This window comes from Lolium perenne, chromosome 7, assembly GCF_019359855.2.
Source record: "Lolium perenne isolate Kyuss_39 chromosome 7, Kyuss_2.0, whole genome shotgun sequence".
In the NCBI taxonomy this organism is placed as follows: domain Eukaryota; kingdom Viridiplantae; phylum Streptophyta; class Magnoliopsida; order Poales; family Poaceae; genus Lolium; species Lolium perenne.
The window spans coordinates 116,668,227-116,687,426 of record NC_067250.2 but is presented as its reverse complement, the minus strand read 5'-3'; the positions used below and the strand labels follow the sequence as shown (position 1 = coordinate 116,687,426).

The following is a 19,200-nucleotide window of genomic DNA, read 5'->3' as shown; positions in this document are numbered from 1 at the left end:
TGCTGGTTGCCGTTGCGGCAACAACCCAATTCGCCTGCGCGGTGAAACTCCAGGCCGATGACGCCCCTGCTGCGGCCGAGGGGCCAGCCGATGCTCCTTCCATGGCCGAGGGACCCGACGGCCCGGCTTTCGTTGAAATGGTTATCAAGCATCCCTATCCAGCATCGAGTCTTGGCTCCAGAAGCGCCGATGGGCTCCCGGTTGACCCCACGCCGGATGGCCTCCCTGTTGACCCGACACCGGATGGCCTCCCGGTTGATCCTACTCCTGATGGGCAATCTCCCTAAGAAACGAGCTCTACCTTTTTTTAAAGTGCTTGTGTAGGGATGAGAGACATAATTTTGCCGGTAGGTTTGTTTTGGTGTATGTCCATCTCAATGGAGCTCAAGATGTTGATGTCTGGAAATCAGGAAGATTTTATTTTGACAATTAATAGTCATCAAAATATCGTAGCTCATGATGTATTTATGTGGCAATTTTTTCTAGAGAAAACCTCGGTGTGGGCTAGTTGTTGCACCAAACTGTCAAACACCTCATCAGTGTGTAACTCAGATAAACGCCTCTTGTCTTGGCCAAGTGTAACACGATCACTTCGTAGTAGTACTCGATTATACTTGCAAAAAATGAAAAACCGCATGACTATCTTCCCCGCAAAAGAAAGACTGCATTGTGCTCTGGATGGATTATTTTGCCGACAGAGATTTGTTGCACATGGGCACTAGTAATCTTATTTTTAAAAAAAAATCAAAAAATATATTTTAAAGTTTCAATTTTTTTGTGCATATAGTCAATGATATATTTCACAATCGTGCAAAATATTAATTTGAAATTATTTTTATTTTGAGCTACATAACAATGATAAAAATGTAGATCTATATTTAAAATCTCCAAAATATATCAGATTTTGTCATTTCTGTCTAGCACAAAATAAAAAGAATTTTGGAGTGAGATTTTGCATGATTGTGAGACTTATCACTGACAATCTTCAAAATTATTTACGATTTTTTTGATAATTTATAATAATGTATGTTAACATTTTTAAATTTGCGAGAGCACCGGAGATAGAGAGCCAAAAACACTTTCCGTTTATTTTGCCTCCAACAACGGACACCTACACAAAGCATCTGGGCCATTCAATCTCACACCACACAAAATCCCACCGCTTTTCCCACACAAAAAAAAAAAATACAATCTCCTCTTCTCTTCTGCCGTCTCCCCCGTTGCCGATTCAAAAATTTCGCCTCGGCCGCGCCTCCATGACCACCAAGCCCTAGCTCCGATCGCTCCCACCGCTCGATTCGCCATGGAGACGATGTTCATGCAGGTTTTCGAGCACCGGGACTGGGTGGAGGCGCAGATGCGGCAGCAGGTCGCGTCCTCCTCAGACTCCATCGCCTGCTCCCTCATCGCCGCCGGCAGCCGGCCCCCGGCGTGGCTCTTGCCGCAGCCCGCCCCCGCCATAGTGGAGCAAGGTCCGTTTCTTATCTCCCCCGTGGTTGCACTTCAGGTTCCGGTTTGGTGTTTTTCACGCTGATGGTTTGCCTCGGTTCCGCCGTGGTACACCCGTGGACGCGGAGCATCTGTTTTGTTTCCGTTTCTTGGTTTCTTTATGTAGCGCTGTAGTAGTCGGTTAGGGTCGCCTGTACTGAAAAAAAGCTGTGAAAAGTAGCGTCGCATTGAATTTGGGCTCACCAGTACAGTATAACTTGAGCTACTCCGTATCTGGGAGCCCAATTAAGGCTTCGAAGCGATGTACTAATCAACTTTCAGAGGATGGGGGTGGTGACTAATTTCCATAATAAATTCACCCCTGTCAGTTCGGTGAAAATGTAATTATGTGAATGAATAGATGGATAGTGTGCAGACACGATGTCTGCAGTTCCGTTGTAGGTATCTTCAGATTATTTTTGGACTTGGAGATTCTGAATTTCATCTACCATGGGGCCATTCCCAAACATTTAATAAAGTTAGCTGACAACAAAAATTGCGGCGAACAAGTATGGGCATGGCCTTTCCTCTTATTACATAGGATAACCAGCCAGCCGGGTGGTGCTTTACCTGAACAATGTAAAGTAGTGAGAAAATGGTGTTATGTTTTGTTTCTCATATGCTATACTGATTTGAAGGTTCCAATTCGGGAATATGGGCAGTCCAAAATATCTTACAGTATGTGTGGTCACTTGTATATTTTCTCCTCCTTTTACTCATTTGTCTATCCCAGGATTTAGAAAACAAGAATACTGACTGCAGTGTTTTGTGCAGGAAATACTCAAAGAAAGCCACCTATAGATCTTGCTAATCTGAAAAAGGCACACGTTGTTCATCTTGCACCCCCTACCAACCATCAGGTGTCCAAGCCCAAACCACTTGAATTCGGTGGCGTCAAGCCGGGTAGCTGTAATATCACTGTTTCTTCTGAAAGATTTAATCAGAGCAAGAGTTGCATGTCTGAAGCTATCCTTACCAAATTTGCTTCTGTGCACCCCCTGAATGAAGACCTATCTGCTACTATTTCTCATGAAGCTAGTTTGCATGAGGTACTTCATTCTGTCAGCAGTCCACTGCCCGAAGAGGAAACAACACATGCTGCTGCAAATTATTCTCTTGAAGGACCAAATTCTGTGACCAACCCATTGCTTGAGAATGGCTTATTACAGTCTGGTAAACCTAATTTTCTTGAAGGAATAGACTCTATGGCCGGTCCAATGCCTGGAAAGGACACGGTCCACACTGCTGTAATTGATTTTCTTGAAGGGCCTACTTTTGGGGCTCAAGAAATGTTGGGATCGCCGCAAAACAAAATATTAGATGATGACCGTGGACACTCTCCTCAGCCCCAGAAAAATATGTTGGAAGATGGTTGTCGACATGACTCGCATTCGCATGTATGTGGTGCATTCAACACATTCTCCTTGCAGTCTGCTGCTAATCTTGAGAAGCTGCTGCCCAACTCTGCCAACGATGAGTGTTTATATCAGAACATCATTCCTTTTCCAGGAACAATTAATCATAATGATTTCTGTAGCGCTAGTGCTTCAGCTGCCTTTATATCTGCACGGAGTGACCCATTTCAGATGCAAACTTCATTGCCTAAACTATCTCCAGAATTTGTTAGGACAGCTATAACTGGGGATGCACACATTGGATCTTCTTCTCTGTCCACAGCAAATAAGAGTCTCCAAATAAAACCAGTATTAGATTCAGTCAGCTGCCATCTTACACAGTCTGGTCATGCCGAGTCAAAACTTTTGATTCAGACTGAAGCATATGATGTTTCTGCAAGGAATAACATGGGCAAATGTGTGACATCAGCAGTTATGCGTGGGGCTGGGGCTTCATCTGAGGGTGCACAGATATTGCAAACTGCAGAAAGAAATAGTACACCATCAGCAAAGGAATGCTTAGATTCATCTTGTGAAAGAATAGCCATGAACTGTCAATCAAGCTCTAGTGCATCGTTAGTTCCTCAATATTCTCAATCACATTATTTGGAAAATGGTCTCGATAAAGTGAGCAATTCTTCGCCTAATTACCCTAATACTTTCTCTGATGGCGATGCATGCTGCATAAGTAAGGTACATTTTTTTTCAAACATGTATTGCATTTTTCCTTCAAAATCATTTTTGTAATTGATTATTGCACTTGGAAACATGTGATGTTTACATAAATCAGTTTTACTTGTACATTCACAGTTATTCACAGTTAAATTTGAAACTGTAAAATTGGATTTCAGCCATCTGATGTCAATATGCCATCTGAAATACTCTTACAATTTGGCCGTGTTATCTAGTCATATGCTACTACAATATGGCATCTAGTTTCTTACTTGTATTTTGTTTCTTATCATGTGAAGTGTTTAGTTATAGGGAAACTTGTGAACTCTAACAAGCTGTGTTCTTTGTTTCCAGAAAATTTCTTGCTTTGCAAATCCTGGCACAGATGTAAAAGTTGCAACCATAGAAGACAAAATACTTACCGGGATAGATTTTGTTGCATTTAGAAGTGGAATGTTGAATACAGAAAAATATCCCATCATGGATTCTCCAACTACTGATCCAAGGTATGCTTTATATCAGAAGAATCACCATGCGAGCCTAGAATTCGATGAGAAAGGTACTGATGATGGACAGAAAGTATCTCATGGTTCTATTCCATGGAAAAATGTTGATATTTATGCTGACTATGATGAAACTGCGCAACAGTGTCAGAGCTTTAACATTCCTATTCTATCTAAGAATAAGAGTTCTTCTGTCAAAGAAAGGGCATTTGTGGGACTTTGTGAATCTGAGAAGTTGATTCACTTGAGCTGCAATCTTTCCAGAAAGTATAAGATGGGCAGCAAGATGAAACCATTGTGTGGCAAATATGAGTCATTGGCAGCTAGGTTTGAGAAACTCGTGAGCCGGTGCTCAGTCGATTCTGTTGACACTAAATGGCATGATCCAAGTTATGATATCAACAATTTGGGAATTCCTGGTGAATATAGTTTGGAATTCGATGATTCTCTTCTGATGTCCAATGTCCAAACTTATGGTCCAGCAAATGCTAATAGTGTTCAAGAGGATAGCAACATTCCTTTGACCCCGTCAGCTCACAAGTATAGCCTGGAAAAGCTGTCACGAAGAACCGGATCTAGTTCGGAGTGTATGGGTTCTATACCAGAACGTGCATGCTTTCAAATTCATGAAGATAGTAATATTGCAGAAGAAAATGAGAACAAAGAGGTGCTACCTGGATGTCCTGGTACAAATTATTTAACCCAAGATCTGACTGACAGAAAACCTCTTGACCATCTTACTAGCTCCTGCCGAAGCAGAGAAAAAAATCCCTCTTTTCCCACAAGATATGTGGATGTAGGCAGGCCTTGTTTGACAACCCCAAAAGCTTACCGTATGGATCCTGATCGCCATTTGCATATCAGAACTGAACAAGCAATGAAGAACCCAATGGAGAACCGTGCTTCTTCAATTAGGAAAGGAGAAGTGTCACAACCCCTCCATGACAGAGAAAGCAGGGCAGCACTTCTGAACAGAAAAAATCCAAGACACAGAAGCAAGACAAATCTTGGGAAAGGATGGAAACCATTTGTACCACTTGTAAAACAGAATCAACAATTTAGAACAGCATGTGGTAAGTCACATCTCTTTGTAGTTAGCCTTAGTTCAAATGTACGTTAATTCACTGCACTAGTGTGATCTTTCAATAACTGCACTTCTCAGGGAAAGCTTTACCATGCTTTCACTTTTCACATATTGCTGATATTTCTGATCAGTTTTCTTAGCAAAACAGAACTTTTGACTTGCAGTAAAAGAAGATATTAGAGTGAAGGCACTTGAAGCAGCTGAAGCTGCAAAGCGTTGTCAAGAGAAGAGGCAAAATGAGAGAGTCGCGTGCAAAGCAGCGGCGGGACTAGAGTGTGAAAGACCAAAGCAAGCGGGGGAACAAAAACAAAAACAAGCCGGGCAGAAGAATAAAATAGGCACAGATGTTGTTACTAGGAAGAGGCGGAGGGGAGATGAAGAAAATAAAGAAAATGGAAGAAAAAAGAAATGTGCAGAAGGGGCACAGATACCAGAGCAGCAGGTGGATCGAATGCATGCTACACATGGCAAAAAAGATGGTTGTCGGAACAATTATGTGAGTACACACTATAAGTTGCATTGGATTTTCAGATTGCATCAAATATATGTATTTGGTGTTCAATCTATTTAACCATGACAGGATGACAAAGAGCCAAGAAATGATTTAGTTGGAGGGCTCAAACACGAATTAGTACCTGGTGAAAGGACAGAATCTGTCCATAGATTTATGGCATCTGAAAGCAACAACCTCGCAAATGGGAGGTCTGAAAGTTCTACACTTCAGGTGCAGGAAAGCTTCTCGGATGCTGTTGATAAGGTAATAACTATCAAAATCTTCTTTTGTGCCTGACTACCTGTGTACAGTAATCGTGATCACTCACATTGAAGTTATTGACCTGTTAATTGCTAATATATCAGACCCAAACTTTGAGCTGTTTTAGAGTAGCTAGACACTTTCTGAATTGCGTATATTTAGAAATGAACATAATTAAATGCAGTGTGAAACTATACCGTATGTTTTTTTGACCGGTTACTGTTAGCGAAACAGCCCAAGTCTTAGAACTTTATTAAAAAAGAAAATATGTACAAACTATTTACAAACCGAACCTAAAAACTCTGGTAAACCAAGAACCCAGTACTTTACAGAGTCAGAAGGCTTAGCTGAAAATTTATGCACATGAAGAAGCATGTCATGAGAGAAATTGCTGCGCCAAGCAGCAAAGGCTGGCCTCCCATTTCTGACTTTTTTTTTGCATTCCTAAGCTTCCAGATATGCCAGCAAGCAATGAAAACTATACCGTATGTTCCAAATATACTTATTAAAATGCAGCGTAATCCTTTTGCGAGAAAACGCAAAGGACCTCTGTGTCTCATTTCAGATAGAGTTGTTTACAATCCTCCTAGGAGGTGGGTTATGTTAGTGGTGTATAGTCCCCTGTAGTCCCCTATACTGTATATTCCCATAGTGTGAGGGGTTTCCTTGCATATTGTACCCTTGTACATGTACTGGCCTTTGGCCCACTGTGAATATGAGTTGCTCATTCACAACATGGTATCAGAGCTCTAGGTTTAGCTCTTTGCATGCTGCAACTCCGTGCTCGATCCGCGCCGCCGCTGATGATCCTTCCGGCCGCCGCTGCTCCACCTTCCTCCTTCTCTCGCGTGCTTGTCGGGATCGACCTCTTTTAGCCTTCTTTTTCGTCGTATTGGAGCTCGATCTGGAGCTCCTGCTGCCCCGATCTGCTGAACCCGGTGCAAGCCGGCCAAGCCCCGGCCGACCTCACCTCCGGCCGGCCCCGTCCCCGTCCAGGCCACCTCCGGCCGGATCCGTCCCTGCCAAGGCCGGCCCGTCCAGGCCACCTCCGGCCGGCCCCGCCCCCGCCCTGGCCGGCCTCGTCCCGGCCCCTTTCCCGGCGCCGCTTGCTCCGGCCGGCCATCTCCGGTGACCCACCGGCGCCGCCCAGCCCTCAGCTGGCCAGCCCACGCGCTGTCAGCCTTGGCTTCTCGTGAAGTGCTGCCGAGCCTCTCAGCTCGTGAGCCACCACGCACAACTGGATCGGGCCAGATCCAGATCTGAGGGTTGACCAAAAAAAAGGGGGAGAGATGGCGTCCTCTGGCTACGTGAGTATCCCTCGTTGTCCTGTGATCTTCGATGGTACCAACTATGGAGAGTTTGCTGCCTTTATGCGCATTCACATGCGTGGTCTTCGGCTGTGGGGTGTTCTCACCGGCGAGGTCTCTTGTCCGCCGCGTCCCACTGCTCCTGTGCCTCCTACCCTGCCGTCCGTGCCACAGGCCCTTCCTGAGGATGCTTCTCAGGCTGATCGGGATGCCGCCAAGTCTGCAGAGACTGCTGCTGATGAGGCATATGAGGAGCAGGTACTTGCATATTCAGAGGCACTTGGCTCTTACCGTGACAGTTTGGCTGCCTTTACTCAGTGGTGTGATGAGGATGCCCGGGCTGCTGCCGTTCTTTCTCAGAGTGTTCAGCTACAGATTGCTTCTGAGTTTATGGGCCTTGCTACTGTCGCTGAGATGTGGTCTCACCTTCGTCAGCGCTATCAGCCCTCGGGGGATTCTCTGTATTTGTCTGTGTTGCGTTAGGAGCATGATCTTCAGCAGGGTGACTCTACTGTTGATGAGTTCTACACCCAGAGTGCGGCGATCTGGCGCCAGCTTGACTCTCTTCGCAGTGCTGTCTGTGGTACTTGCCAGTGTTGTCGGACAGTACGTTCAGATATGGACTTCCAGAGGATCCATGAGTTCCTGTCTAGACTTCGTCCAGAGTTTGAGCCTCGTCGTGCTCAGTTGTTTGCTCGAGGCCGTGTTCCTATCTCAGAGGTGCTAACTGAGCTTCGTGCTGAGGAGACTCGTCTGCGTGGTGCTGGACTGCTTGGGACACCCTCTGTTCTTCTTGCTCGAGTTCCCACTTGCTCTGCACCGTCACTTCTTCCTACACCGATTGCCTGCTTTCCACGGAGGAGCCCGCTCTTCTCGCGGTGGGGGTCGCTCTCGCCCTCCTCGGTTCTGCACTCACTGTCAGAGGTCTGGTCACCTTGAGTCTGACTGCTACTAGAAGCAGCGGGGTGTGCCTCCTCGTGCTCCACCTTCAGCGCCTGTCACCACCGGCTTCACTGAGCAGGATATAGTGAGACTTCAACGTCTCCTTGCCTCCTCCGGCTCTGCTTCGACGGGTACTGCTGCCTCCGCGGCTGTTTCCTCTCCACGGTCAGGTACATCTTCGTGGGTTCTGGATTCTGGAGCTTCTTTTCACATGTCTCCTGATTCTTCCTCTCTTTCTTCTCTTCGACCTCTTCCTCTTCCTGTTAGTGTTCTTACTGCCGATGGTACTTCTCTCCCTGTTGCTAGTCGTGGCATTCTTTCTACTTCCTCTTTTTCCGTTCCTGATGTTTCTCATGTTCCCCGTCTTACCATGAATTTGTTTTCCGCTGCTCAACTCACTGATTCTGGTTGTCGGGTCATTCTTGATGTTGATTCTTGTTCTGTTCAGGACACTCACACTCGGGCCCTGGTTGGGGCTGGCCCTCGGTGCTGTGACTCCCAGGGACTTTGGGAGCTTGACTGGCTTCATGTTCCTTCTTCCACCACTTCATCGACCGCTGCATGTGTGCTTGCTGCTTCCACCACCGTCTCCTTTCAGCAGTGGCACCATCGTCTTGGTCATCTTTGTGGTTCTCGCTTGTCATCTTTACTTCGTCGAGGTCTTCTGGGCCTGTCTCAGGAGATGTCTCGCTTCAGGGTTGTCAGGGTTGTAGGCTTGGTAAACAGAACCAGTTACCTTATCCTACTAGTGCGTCTGTATCTCAGCGTCCGTTTGATTTGGTCCATTCTGATGTATGGGGTCCGGCTCCTTTTGCTTCCAAGGGGGGCCACCGCTACTATGTTCTTTTTATCGATGACTTCTCTCGCCACACTTGGATTTATTTTATGACTTCTTGCAACGAGGTTCTCTCGATATATAAGCGTTTTGCTACCATGGTCCATACTCAGTTTTTCACGCCTATACGTGTCTTTCGGGCTGATTCTGCCGGTGAGTATATCTCCCAGCTGTTGCGTGGTTTTCTTGCTGAGCAGGGTACTCTTGCCCAGTTTTCCTGCCCTGGTGCCCATGCCCGAAATGGCGTGGCTGAGCGCAAGCATCGCCACCTGCTTGAGACGGCCTGTGCGATGATGATCGCTGCCTCTCTTCCTCCTCACTTCTGGGCTAAGGCTGTGTCTATTTCCACCTATCTCATCAACCTTCAGCCCTCCACAGCCTTGCAGGGTGGTATTCCTCTTGAGCGTCTTACTGGTCACACTCCTGATTAGTGATTACTCGACCCTTCGTCTTTTTGGTTGCGTTTGCTATGTTTTTCTTGCTCCACGCGAACGCACCAAGCTGACTGCTCAATCTATTGAGTGTGTCTTCCTTGGCTACAACCCTGAGCATAAGGTATATAAGTGTTGGGATCCTATTGCTCGTCGGATGCGCATATCTCGGGATGTCACCTTTGATGAGTCCCGTCCTTTCTACCCACGTCCCGCCTCTTCTTCCCTCTCGGTGGATGATATCTCTTTTCTCATGTTCCCTGACTCACCTCCTCCTATGCCTCAGGTCCCTACACCGCCGAGTCTCTCACCACCTTCTCCTCCTTCGCCCACCAGACCCCCTCTCCTCCCTCACCACCTTCTCCACTCTCCACATCTTCCTCTCCCATGTCCCCTTCCTCGCCTACGGCGGTTCCTCCCTACCCTTTTCACTACTCCCGTCGTTCACGTGAGGATGATGATGCTCCTTCTGATTTGCCCTCCACCTCAGGTGCGATGCCCTCTCCGTCTGAGCCGACTCATCATCTTCGTGCTCGGCCTCGTCCTCCTCCTGATCGCTATTCTCCCACCCACTACGGCCTCTCTGCAGTCCTTGAGCCGACTTCTTATCGGGATGCTGTTACTCATCCCGAATGGCAGCTAGCGATGGCTGAGGAGATTGCTGCTCTCGAGCGTACGGGCACCTGGGATGTTGTCACCCCTCCTTCCTCTGTTCGTCCCATCACCTGCAAGTGGGTCTATAAGGTCAAGACTCGCTCTGATGGTTCCCTTCAGCGCTACAAGGCTCGTCTTGTGGCTCGCGACTTTCAGCAGGAGCATGGCCGCGACTATGATGAGACCTTTGCTCCAGTGGCTCACATGACCACTGTTCATACTCTCCTTGCTGTTGCTTCTGTTCGTCGATGGTCTGTCTCTCAGCTTGATGTGCAGAATGCTTTTCTTAATGGTGAGCTGAATGAGGAGGTCTACATGCAGCCACCTCCTGGCTATTCTACTCCCGATGGCATGGTATGTCGTCTCCGGTGCTCTCTCTATGGCCTTAAGCAAGCCCCTCGCGCCTGGTTTCAGCGTTTTGCCTCTATGGTGACCTCTGCTGGTTTTGTCCCTAGCGCACATGACCCTGCGCTCTTTGTCCACACATCGTCTTGTGGTCGGACTCTTCTTCTTTATGTTGATGACATGATCATCACAGGTGACGACCCTGAGTATATTGCCTTTGTTAAGGCCCGTCTCCGTGATCAGTTTCTCATGACTGATCTTGGTCCTCTCCGCTACTTTCTTGGGCTTGAGGTTTCCTCTACCTCCGATGGCTTCTATATCTCCCAGGAGAAGTATATTCAGGACCTTCTCACACGTGCTGCTCTTGGTGATGAGCGCACTGTCGAGACTCCTATGGAGCTCAATATCCATCTCCGCTCCACTGATGGTGATCCTCTTCCGGACCCGACTCGCTATCGTCACCTGGTTGGGAGCCTGGTCTATCTTGCTGTCACCTGTCCTGACATCTCCTATCCGGTCCACATTCTGAGTCAGTTCATGGCTGCTCCCACTAGTGTCCACTATGGTCATCTTCTTCGTGTCCTCCGCTATCTTCGTGGCACTATCTCCCGTCGCCTTTTCTTTCCTCGCTCTAGCTCCTTACAGCTCTAGACCTACTCATATGCTACTTGGGCTAGCGATCCGGAGGATCGCAAGTCTCTTTCTGCCTACTGTGTCTTTCTTGGTGGCTCCCTCATTGCTTGGAAGACTAAGAAGCAGGTTGCAGTCTCTCGTTCGAGTGTCGAGGCTGAGTTGCGAGCGATGGCTCTCTTGACGGCTGAGGTGACTTGGTTACGCTAGTTACTTGCGGACTTTGGTGTTTCTGCTGATGCCCGACTACTCTCTTATCGGACAGTACTGGTGCCATCTGCATTGCGCGTTGTTAGGGAAATATGCTTGTTGTATTACCAGGGGGCCAAAGGCCACAATATATAGTACATGTACAGGTGCACATATGCAGAAAGCCCCCTAACATATGGGGAAACTACAATAGACAAATATATACATCTAACACCCCCCCTCAAACTCATGGTGGATCCACAACACTGAGTTTGGAGAGTAAGAAATCATGCTGCGCTCGAGTCTGTGCCTTCGTAAAGAAATCCGCCAACTGCAAATCTGAAGGCACATAATGAACCGCAACAACATCATCCTGTACCTGTGCACGTGTGTAAAAAGCATCAACACCGATATGCTTGGTCAGCTCATGCTTGACCGGATCACGTGCAATACTGATAGCACCTGTCTTTGTCGGACAAAAGTGGAGTGGGTGTCGTAACGAGACCCCAAAATCTGCAAGCAACCACCGTAACCAAGTCACCTCAGCAATCAACAAAGCCATAGCCCGCAACTCAGCCTCAACACTTTCGAACGGAAAGCTGCGACTGTTTCTTCGTCTTCCAAGCAACAAGCGAACCACCAAGAAACACACGAAGCGAGAAGCGATCGACGATCCGTAGGATCACTCGCCCACGTAGCATCCGAATAGCACTGGAGCTGGAGAGAGCTGGAACGGGGAAAGAAAAGGCGACGAGTGATCGTGCCACGAAGATAACGAAGAACACGGAGCAGATGACTATAGTGAACAGTGGTAGGAGCTGAGACAAACTGACTCAGAATATGAACAGGATAAGAAATATCAGGACGAGTGATAGCAAGATAAACAAGACTCCCAACAAGATGGTGATAACGGGTGGGATCAGGAAGAGGATCACCATCAGTAGGACGAAGCTTAACATTAAGCTCCATAGGAGTATCGACCGTGCGCTCATCCCCAAGAGCAGCACGAGCAAGAAGATCCTGAATGTACTTCTCTGAGAGATAGAAAAGCCATCGAAGTGGAGGAAACCTCAATGCCAAGAAAATAGCGAAGAGGACCAAGATCAGTCATAAGAAACTGATCACGAAGACGAGCCTTGACGAAGGCAATATACTCAGGATCATCACCAGTAATGATCATATCATCAACATAGAGAAGAAGAAGAGTACGTCCACGAGGAGAAGTGTGAACGAAAAGTGCGGGATCATGAAGACTAGGAGAGAAACCAGCAGCAGTCACCACAGAGGCGAAGCGCTCAAACCAGGCACGAGGGCCTGTTTGAGACCATAGAGAGAACGTCGAAGACGACAAACCATCCCATCGGGAACAGAATACCCAGGAGGAGGCTGCATGTAAACCTCCTCACTCAACTCGCCATTAAGAAAAGCATTACGAACATCAAGTCGGGAGACAGACCGGCGGCGAGCAGAAGCAACAAGAAGAAGGGTACGCACGGTAGTCATATGAGCCACGGGGCAAAAGTCTCATCATAGTCACGGCCGTGCTCTGCTTTGAAAGCCACGAGCCACAAGACGCGCTTTATAGCGCTCAAGAGATCCATCAGAGCGAGTCTTAATTTTATAGACCCACTTACACGTGATAGGACGAACACCAGAAGGGGGAGAAACAAGATCCCAAGTGCCAGTGTGCTCAAGCGCAACGATCTCCTCAGCCATGGCAAGCTGCCATTCAGGATGACGCTCGGCATCCCGATAAGAAGTCGGCTCGGAAACGACAGAAAGACCATACTGACTAGGAGAGTAACGAGCTGGAGCACGACGCTGACGAACAGGCCGTGAAGGGGAAGGTCATCGGCGGAGGATAACTCATCAGAAGAAGAGGAAGAAGGGACAACATCAGAAGGATCCGAAACCGGAGAACGAGGAGTACTAGGGGGACTAGACGGAGGAGAGGATGGCGCCGAAGGAGGCGCATCAGGACTAGAAGGGGGAGGAGACGGGATAGCAGGGGGTGCATCCGGAAAAAGAAGAAAAAAGATATCATCCACCGGGTAAGTACCCGAGGTGGGGCGAGGATAGAAGGGACGCGTCTCATCAAATGTGACGTCACGAGAGATGCGCATCCGACGACCAACGGGGTCCCAACAACGATAGCCCTTATGCTCATCACTGTATCCGAGAAAAACACACTCAACGGCGAGCGGTCGGTTTAGTGCGTTCGCGAGGAGGCGAAGGACATAGCGAGACGCAACCAAATGAACGGAGAGTCGAGTAGTACGGAGAAACACCGAGAGAGACGCTCGAGAGGAATGCCACCACTGTAGAGCAGCGGTAGGCTGAATGTTAATGAGGTGGGCCGACGTAGCGACGACCTCAGCCCAGAAATGTGGCGGAAGAGAAGAGGCAATCATCATAGCACGGGTGGTCTCAAGAAGTTGACGATGCTTACGCTCGGCGACGCCATTTTGAGCATGCGCGCCGGGACAAGAAAACTGAGCGAGGGTGCCCTCCTCAGCAAGGACACCACGAAGGTGCTGAGAGATATACTCACCAGCAGAATCAGCACGGAACACGCGAATGGGTGAGGAATACTAAGTGCGGACCATGGCCGCAAAACGCTGATAAATAGAGAGCACCTCACTGCGAGAGCGCATGAAAAACACCCATGTGTACCGTGAAAAATCATCAATGAATAAGATATAGTATCGATGGCCCCCTTTCGAAACGAAGGGAGCAGGACCCCAAACATCTGAATGGACTAAATCGAATGGTCGCTGAGAGACAGACACACTAGTAGGATAGGGAAGCTGAATCTGTTTGCCTAACCTACAACCCTGACAGTGTAATGACCCATCTCCAGAGACAGACCCCAGAAGGCCACGATGAACCAAAGACGACAGGCGAGAGTCACAAAGGTGACCAAGACGATGATGCCACTGCTGAAAAGAGCCGGTGACAGAGGCAACAACCGGAGGAGAACTGGCAGATGAAATGGCAACGGAAGGAACACGAAGCCAGTCAAACTCCCAAAGCCCCGGAGACTGACGGCTACGAGGACCAGCTCCAACCAGGGCATGTGTGCGACGATCCTGAACCGCACAAGACTCAGCGTCAAGAATGACGCGACAACCAGAATCGGTGAGCTGGCTAGCAGAGAAAAGGTTCATCTGAAGGCGAGGAACATGAGAAACATCGGGAGACGAGAGAAAGAGGGAGTAGAAAGGGTGCCCTGTACTAGAAACGGGAATAGAGGTACCATCAGCCGTGACAACACGGACGGGAGAAATAAGAGACCGAAGAGCGAGACGAATAGAAGACTCGGATGTCATATGAAAGGAAGCTCCGGAATCCGGATACCACGGGGACGTACTGATTGTGTAGAAAGTGGTGGTCGCGCGGTGCCGGAAGAGCCGATCCACAGAACCGGCGGCGCCGGCGAGGAAGAGTCTGGAGTAGCGAGCGCACCACGAAGACCCACGAGAATGTCCCGATCGAGAGAGTGCAACCGCGAGAAGATCTGAAGAGCCAGCCTGGCGACGATCCTGAACTGGCGGCGTAAAGCGGGATCCCGCGTCCGGCGGGTGGAGGAAGTGTGGCCAACCTGGCCACAGTAGGTGCAATGAGGACGAGGGCGGAGACTCGGACCACGAGGCTGCTGACGTAAACTGGAATCCCAAGCATCAAGCAGGCAGTGAAGCTGCGCTATCTCATGCGCAGAGAGGGGCACGACTGGAGAGGTCGACGTACAATCAGGTGCCGACGAGGAGCTATCATCCACACGCACAGAGGCCACCAAAGGGGGCGACGGAGAGCAACACGCCGATGAAGACAGAGTCGGCAAAGCGCGGTCATAACCACGTGAAGAGGCCGCGAAAGTCGATGTAGAGCGGCAAGCCGACGCAGACGGAGTCGACGAAGCGCGGCCATAACCACGGGAAGAGGCCGCAAAAGTCGATGTAGAGCGGCGGGCCGACGTAAACGAAGTCGGCGAAGCGCGGGCAGAGTCGCGTGAAGAGGCCGCAAAGGTCGATGTAGAGCGGCGAGCCGACGTAGACGGAGTCGGTGAAGCGCAGGCAGAGCCGCGTGAAGAGGCTGCAAAAGACGACGAAGAATGGCTAGCCGTCATACACGGAGGCAGCGGACAAATACCAAGTACCGAAGGGAGACCCAAAGAGAAGGCGGGATCAGCGGAAGAAGACATAGCTGGCGACATTTTTTTTTTTTTTGCTTTTTTTTTTTTAGATCAAGTCAACTGGAGGAAACGGATCGAAGAAATCGGGCCAGGGAACATGGCCACGATCGGCGGCCACACGCGGGGACAGAAAAAGAATCGAAGGGAGAGATGCGGCCAGGGAGCACGGCCACGAGCGGGGACAGAAAACGAATCTGTGGTTGGAATCGTGAGCACGCCAGGGAGCGGCGGCCACACGCACGGGAGCAGGGGAATCCGGGGGTGAGCGGTAGAGGGAGATCGGGAGATCGGGAGATCAGCCAGCAGGGGAGAATCCACCACGCGCCACGCGACGCAGAGCAGAGCGGGCAGATCCTGGAGTGAATCGGCTGAGCTGAATCGGGAGAGCAGGCGGCGAGGCCGGGCGGAATCGGAGATTGGAGCAGAGGAATCGGCGACGGGAGATTGAACAAGCAACTTCGTTCCGGGGAAAACTAGAGGATCAATATTTGCTCTGATACCATGTTAGGGAAATATGCTTGTTGTATTAACAGGGGGCCAAAGGCCACAATATATAGTACATGTACAGGTGCACATATGCAGAAAGCCCCCTAACATATGGGGAAACTACAATAGACAAATATATACATCTAACACGTGTGACCTGGTGAAGCACGAGCTCACCAAACACATAGGTGTTGATGCCTTCTACGTTCGTCATGCTGTGCAGGAACAGGTTGTGGCCCCTCATTATGTGCCTTCCGAGCTACAGCTTGCTGACTTCTTCAAAGGCCCAGACCAGAGCACAACATGGGTTCTTTCTCTCCAAACTCAGTGTTGTTGATCCACCATGAGTTTGAGGGGGGGTGTTAGTGGTGTATAGTCCCCTGTAGTCCCCTATACTGTATATTCCCATTGTGTGAGGGGTTTCCCTGCATATTGTACCCTTGTACATGTACTGGCCTTTAGCCCACTGTGAATATGAGTTGCTCATTCACAACATGTTACAGTATACAGATTTGGTGCAAATGTACGTCCCATGTCGGGGAATCTCGTAGACCCATATGGCACCAGCCTGAGCCCAAAGCATCACCTCCTCCTTGACCTTGGTCATCAGGTGGCTAGTGGAGGGCTGTGCACCTTTGAAAACACAGTCATTCTGATGTTTCCATATCATTCAGGGCAGGAGCAATGCTGCAGTCCCGAGCCCCTTGCGAAGTGGTCTGGGCGTTGCATGCTTTGCATCGGCGAGTCAAGTGAAGATGGATTCGTCGTTGTCATTTGGCGTTCTGCAGGACTAGCGCAGCCAGGCCAGAGCATCATGGCGGATTTGCTTGGCAAAAGGGCATTCAATGAGCAGGTGGCGCATGGATTCGGGCACTTGGTCGCAGAGCAGGCATCGCGGGTGGTGCTGCAGGCCTCGTCGCGCCAGCCGGTCAGCCGTCCGGCTAATATATCAGACCCAAACTTTGAGCAGTTGTACAAGCAGGCTGTTTTAGAGTAGCTAGGCACTTTCTGAGTTGTTATATTTAGAAATGTACATAACTAAATGCAGTGTGAAACCCTACGGATGTTCTGAATGTACATATCACTAGTTGAATGCCCATGGGTTGCCACGGAATAAAATGTGTTTGATCAAGTACTATTTCTTTTCCTTGCTTCATTTATTCGTCGTGTCTTTAATCGCCCTCTCCTCAGGATGGTTTTTTTTACTAGAGCCATCAGCCATATATACTTTGATAACTTGGAGAAACGCTCACCTACAACCATTAGTTACCTGCTTACAGCTGGGATAAACTACAAGGAACTGCATTATGGGTTGCTTTGACTGGTTTCATTTGCTAGAATATTTTAGACATCATATTGGTTTCAGAATACCAGTTACATTTCTTCTGTGAATCTGTTGCAGTCCTATGTAATGTCTCCATGTAAAGATTCTGATGAAGAGGACAGCGAGGACTTGGAGCATGAAGAGGAACTAAGGTGTAGAAGGAAATTGATTCCATCATGGTCTCGGTGAGTGTTCTAGTCTTCATATGATTTTCTATGATGTGGGTCCTGTGTTTGTTGCCCACATGGCAAACCAGTAACAGCAGCAGTTTGGGATCAGCCTATCCATGCCATAGCAGCCTCATGTTTGCACATCCGTGTAGGCATTATATAAAGCATTGTTAGAGATAGAATGAGTCTTAAGAGAAGTATTTGTGTTGGATATGGTTGGGTCTTCCAAATTAGGAAGAGTACAATTAAATTAGGAGTATGACATTATGGTTCAGACAATAGTTCGTATTGTGATCCGGCTTGCGGATCAAGTTAGTCACCTATATAAGCACTTATATGTAATTCCAATCAACCAATAATCAACTAAGCCTCAGAGTGTCGCTAAGAAGATAGGCCCTGCAGCGGCTAGACAACGGTGAGTGTCCTACACCTGGTCTCTGTATCCTTACCCAGGCCGAACAATAACAAATTAACAATACTAGATACTAATCCTCTTCCTAAAATGGTGCCAGTAGTTTTTGGTCATGGTACATTGTATCAAACTTGTCATGGCCAGCAGTGTCCTGGTTCAAGTTATTTGCATCTGTTTTGCTTTTTTGATTTAAACATGGTGCCGATCTGCATAGATCTATGCTCCTTCTACTTGGCAATGCTCACCTCTGTAATGAAGCTGCAATCTGACATTGTTGACTGATATTGAGATTATTCAATCTTGCTAATATAACAAATAAAAGGTCAGGACCTGTTGCTACTCTATGTTTCATGACGATAGTTCTTGTTTTCTTTTGGCTGGACGATGTTTGGGTTTGCAACTTAATCGCAAGACAATCTACTTTTATTAGGATGTGTATCACATAATTGAAAACAAAGGATCTTGACTGCTGTTTGAATTCGGAATAATTGCATTAGAGGGCATGTTGCAACTTGGAAATCTCTGATTCCATCAGAGAAAGTCGATTTAGATTCGGATGCGTATTGAATGAATGGATACTAAGATAGAAAGGGAAAACGCACATTTGATCTATGCTACTTTTATTAGTTTGGACCAATTAGAATAGTCTAAAAACGGAACCTTTTGTTAGTTTGGGCAATTAATCATGTCTGAAAACGAGTACTAATTGCATAGTGGCCCATCTTTATTTTCAGCCAAGAAAACTTGGATAAAATCTTGTTATCCAATCAGTCTATGGACCCATCAGAAATTTTCGCACGCAATGGTTGTTTCAGTTTATCTGATGGTAAGCTCAGCCAGACCATCTTCATTATGACTTATGAGGACATCCTTTTTAGCTATTCTTGTGACTTAAGCTGTTTCCTACGATTTCTGCAGTTCTTGCACTCCATGTTCCTCAACGACTATTCAATTAGTTGGCTGTTTGAGAAGCTGAGAAAGTACTGAAGGTAACCTATTTATCAGGGAGTAGATTACCCTAGATGAGCAATTCGAAGAGCCACGTTTCTGCATGTGCAACCTGTTTGCCCAATTATAAAGACCCGGGTGGATGTAGAAAGATCTTCCTAAATGATCTTCAGGTAATCAACAAAACAAGCTGTTGCATTTTGCGATGCCTAAAGGTAGGAAGGCCATCATTCAGAACACGTGAGTTGTGAATTCGCAACCTTGTTAGCACCCAGCACTATGTGATGTGTATTGAGTAAATATTCAAGAAATCACCATGCTTGGGGCAGCTCGTCGCAAATAGCACTGATTCTTGTAATCTCGTGTGATTTCGATTGGCTTGAGCTTACTAGGAAAATAGCCACGTTACGGATGACAGGCGGTGCTCTTGCTCTCTTCTT

The 19,200-nt window shown here is 47.9% G+C and overlaps 1 protein-coding gene across 3 annotated transcripts; it reads left to right on the top strand.

Moving 5' to 3' along the window:
• Positions 1-1,091: 1,091 nt before the first annotated feature.
• LOC127323783 (uncharacterized) lies at positions 1,092-19,175 on the top strand. Of its 3 annotated transcripts, XM_051351901.2 has the most exons (8): positions 1,096-1,472; positions 2,263-3,575; positions 3,909-5,130; positions 5,306-5,637; positions 5,722-5,898; positions 17,309-17,415; positions 18,547-18,638; positions 18,731-19,175. In XM_051351901.2, exons 1-8 carry the CDS (start codon positions 1,304-1,306, stop codon positions 18,766-18,768), a joined length of 3,450 nt encoding a protein of 1,149 aa, XP_051207861.1. In that variant the 5' UTR covers positions 1,096-1,303; the 3' UTR covers positions 18,769-19,175. The 3 variants fall into 3 exon arrangements, with proteins under 3 accessions (XP_051207863.1, XP_051207861.1, XP_051207862.1); XM_051351902.2 differs by lacking the exon at positions 18,547-18,638; XM_051351903.2 differs by lacking the exons at positions 17,309-17,415; positions 18,547-18,638; positions 18,731-19,175 and adding an exon at positions 16,581-17,152 and having other exon boundaries at positions 1,092-1,472.
• Positions 19,176-19,200: the final 25 nt, after the last annotated feature.

Coding starts and splice junctions, on each gene's coding strand:
- LOC127323783 (XM_051351901.2), top strand. CDS start 1,304: ATGGAGACGATGTTCATGCAGGTTTTCGAGCACCGGGACTGGGTGGAG. Junction 3,576..3,908: donor ATGCATGCTGCATAAGTAAG/GTACATTTTTTT, acceptor CTTTGTTTCCAG/AAAATTTCTTGCTTTGCAAA. Junction 5,638..5,721: donor ATGGTTGTCGGAACAATTAT/GTGAGTACACAC, acceptor TAACCATGACAG/GATGACAAAGAGCCAAGAAA.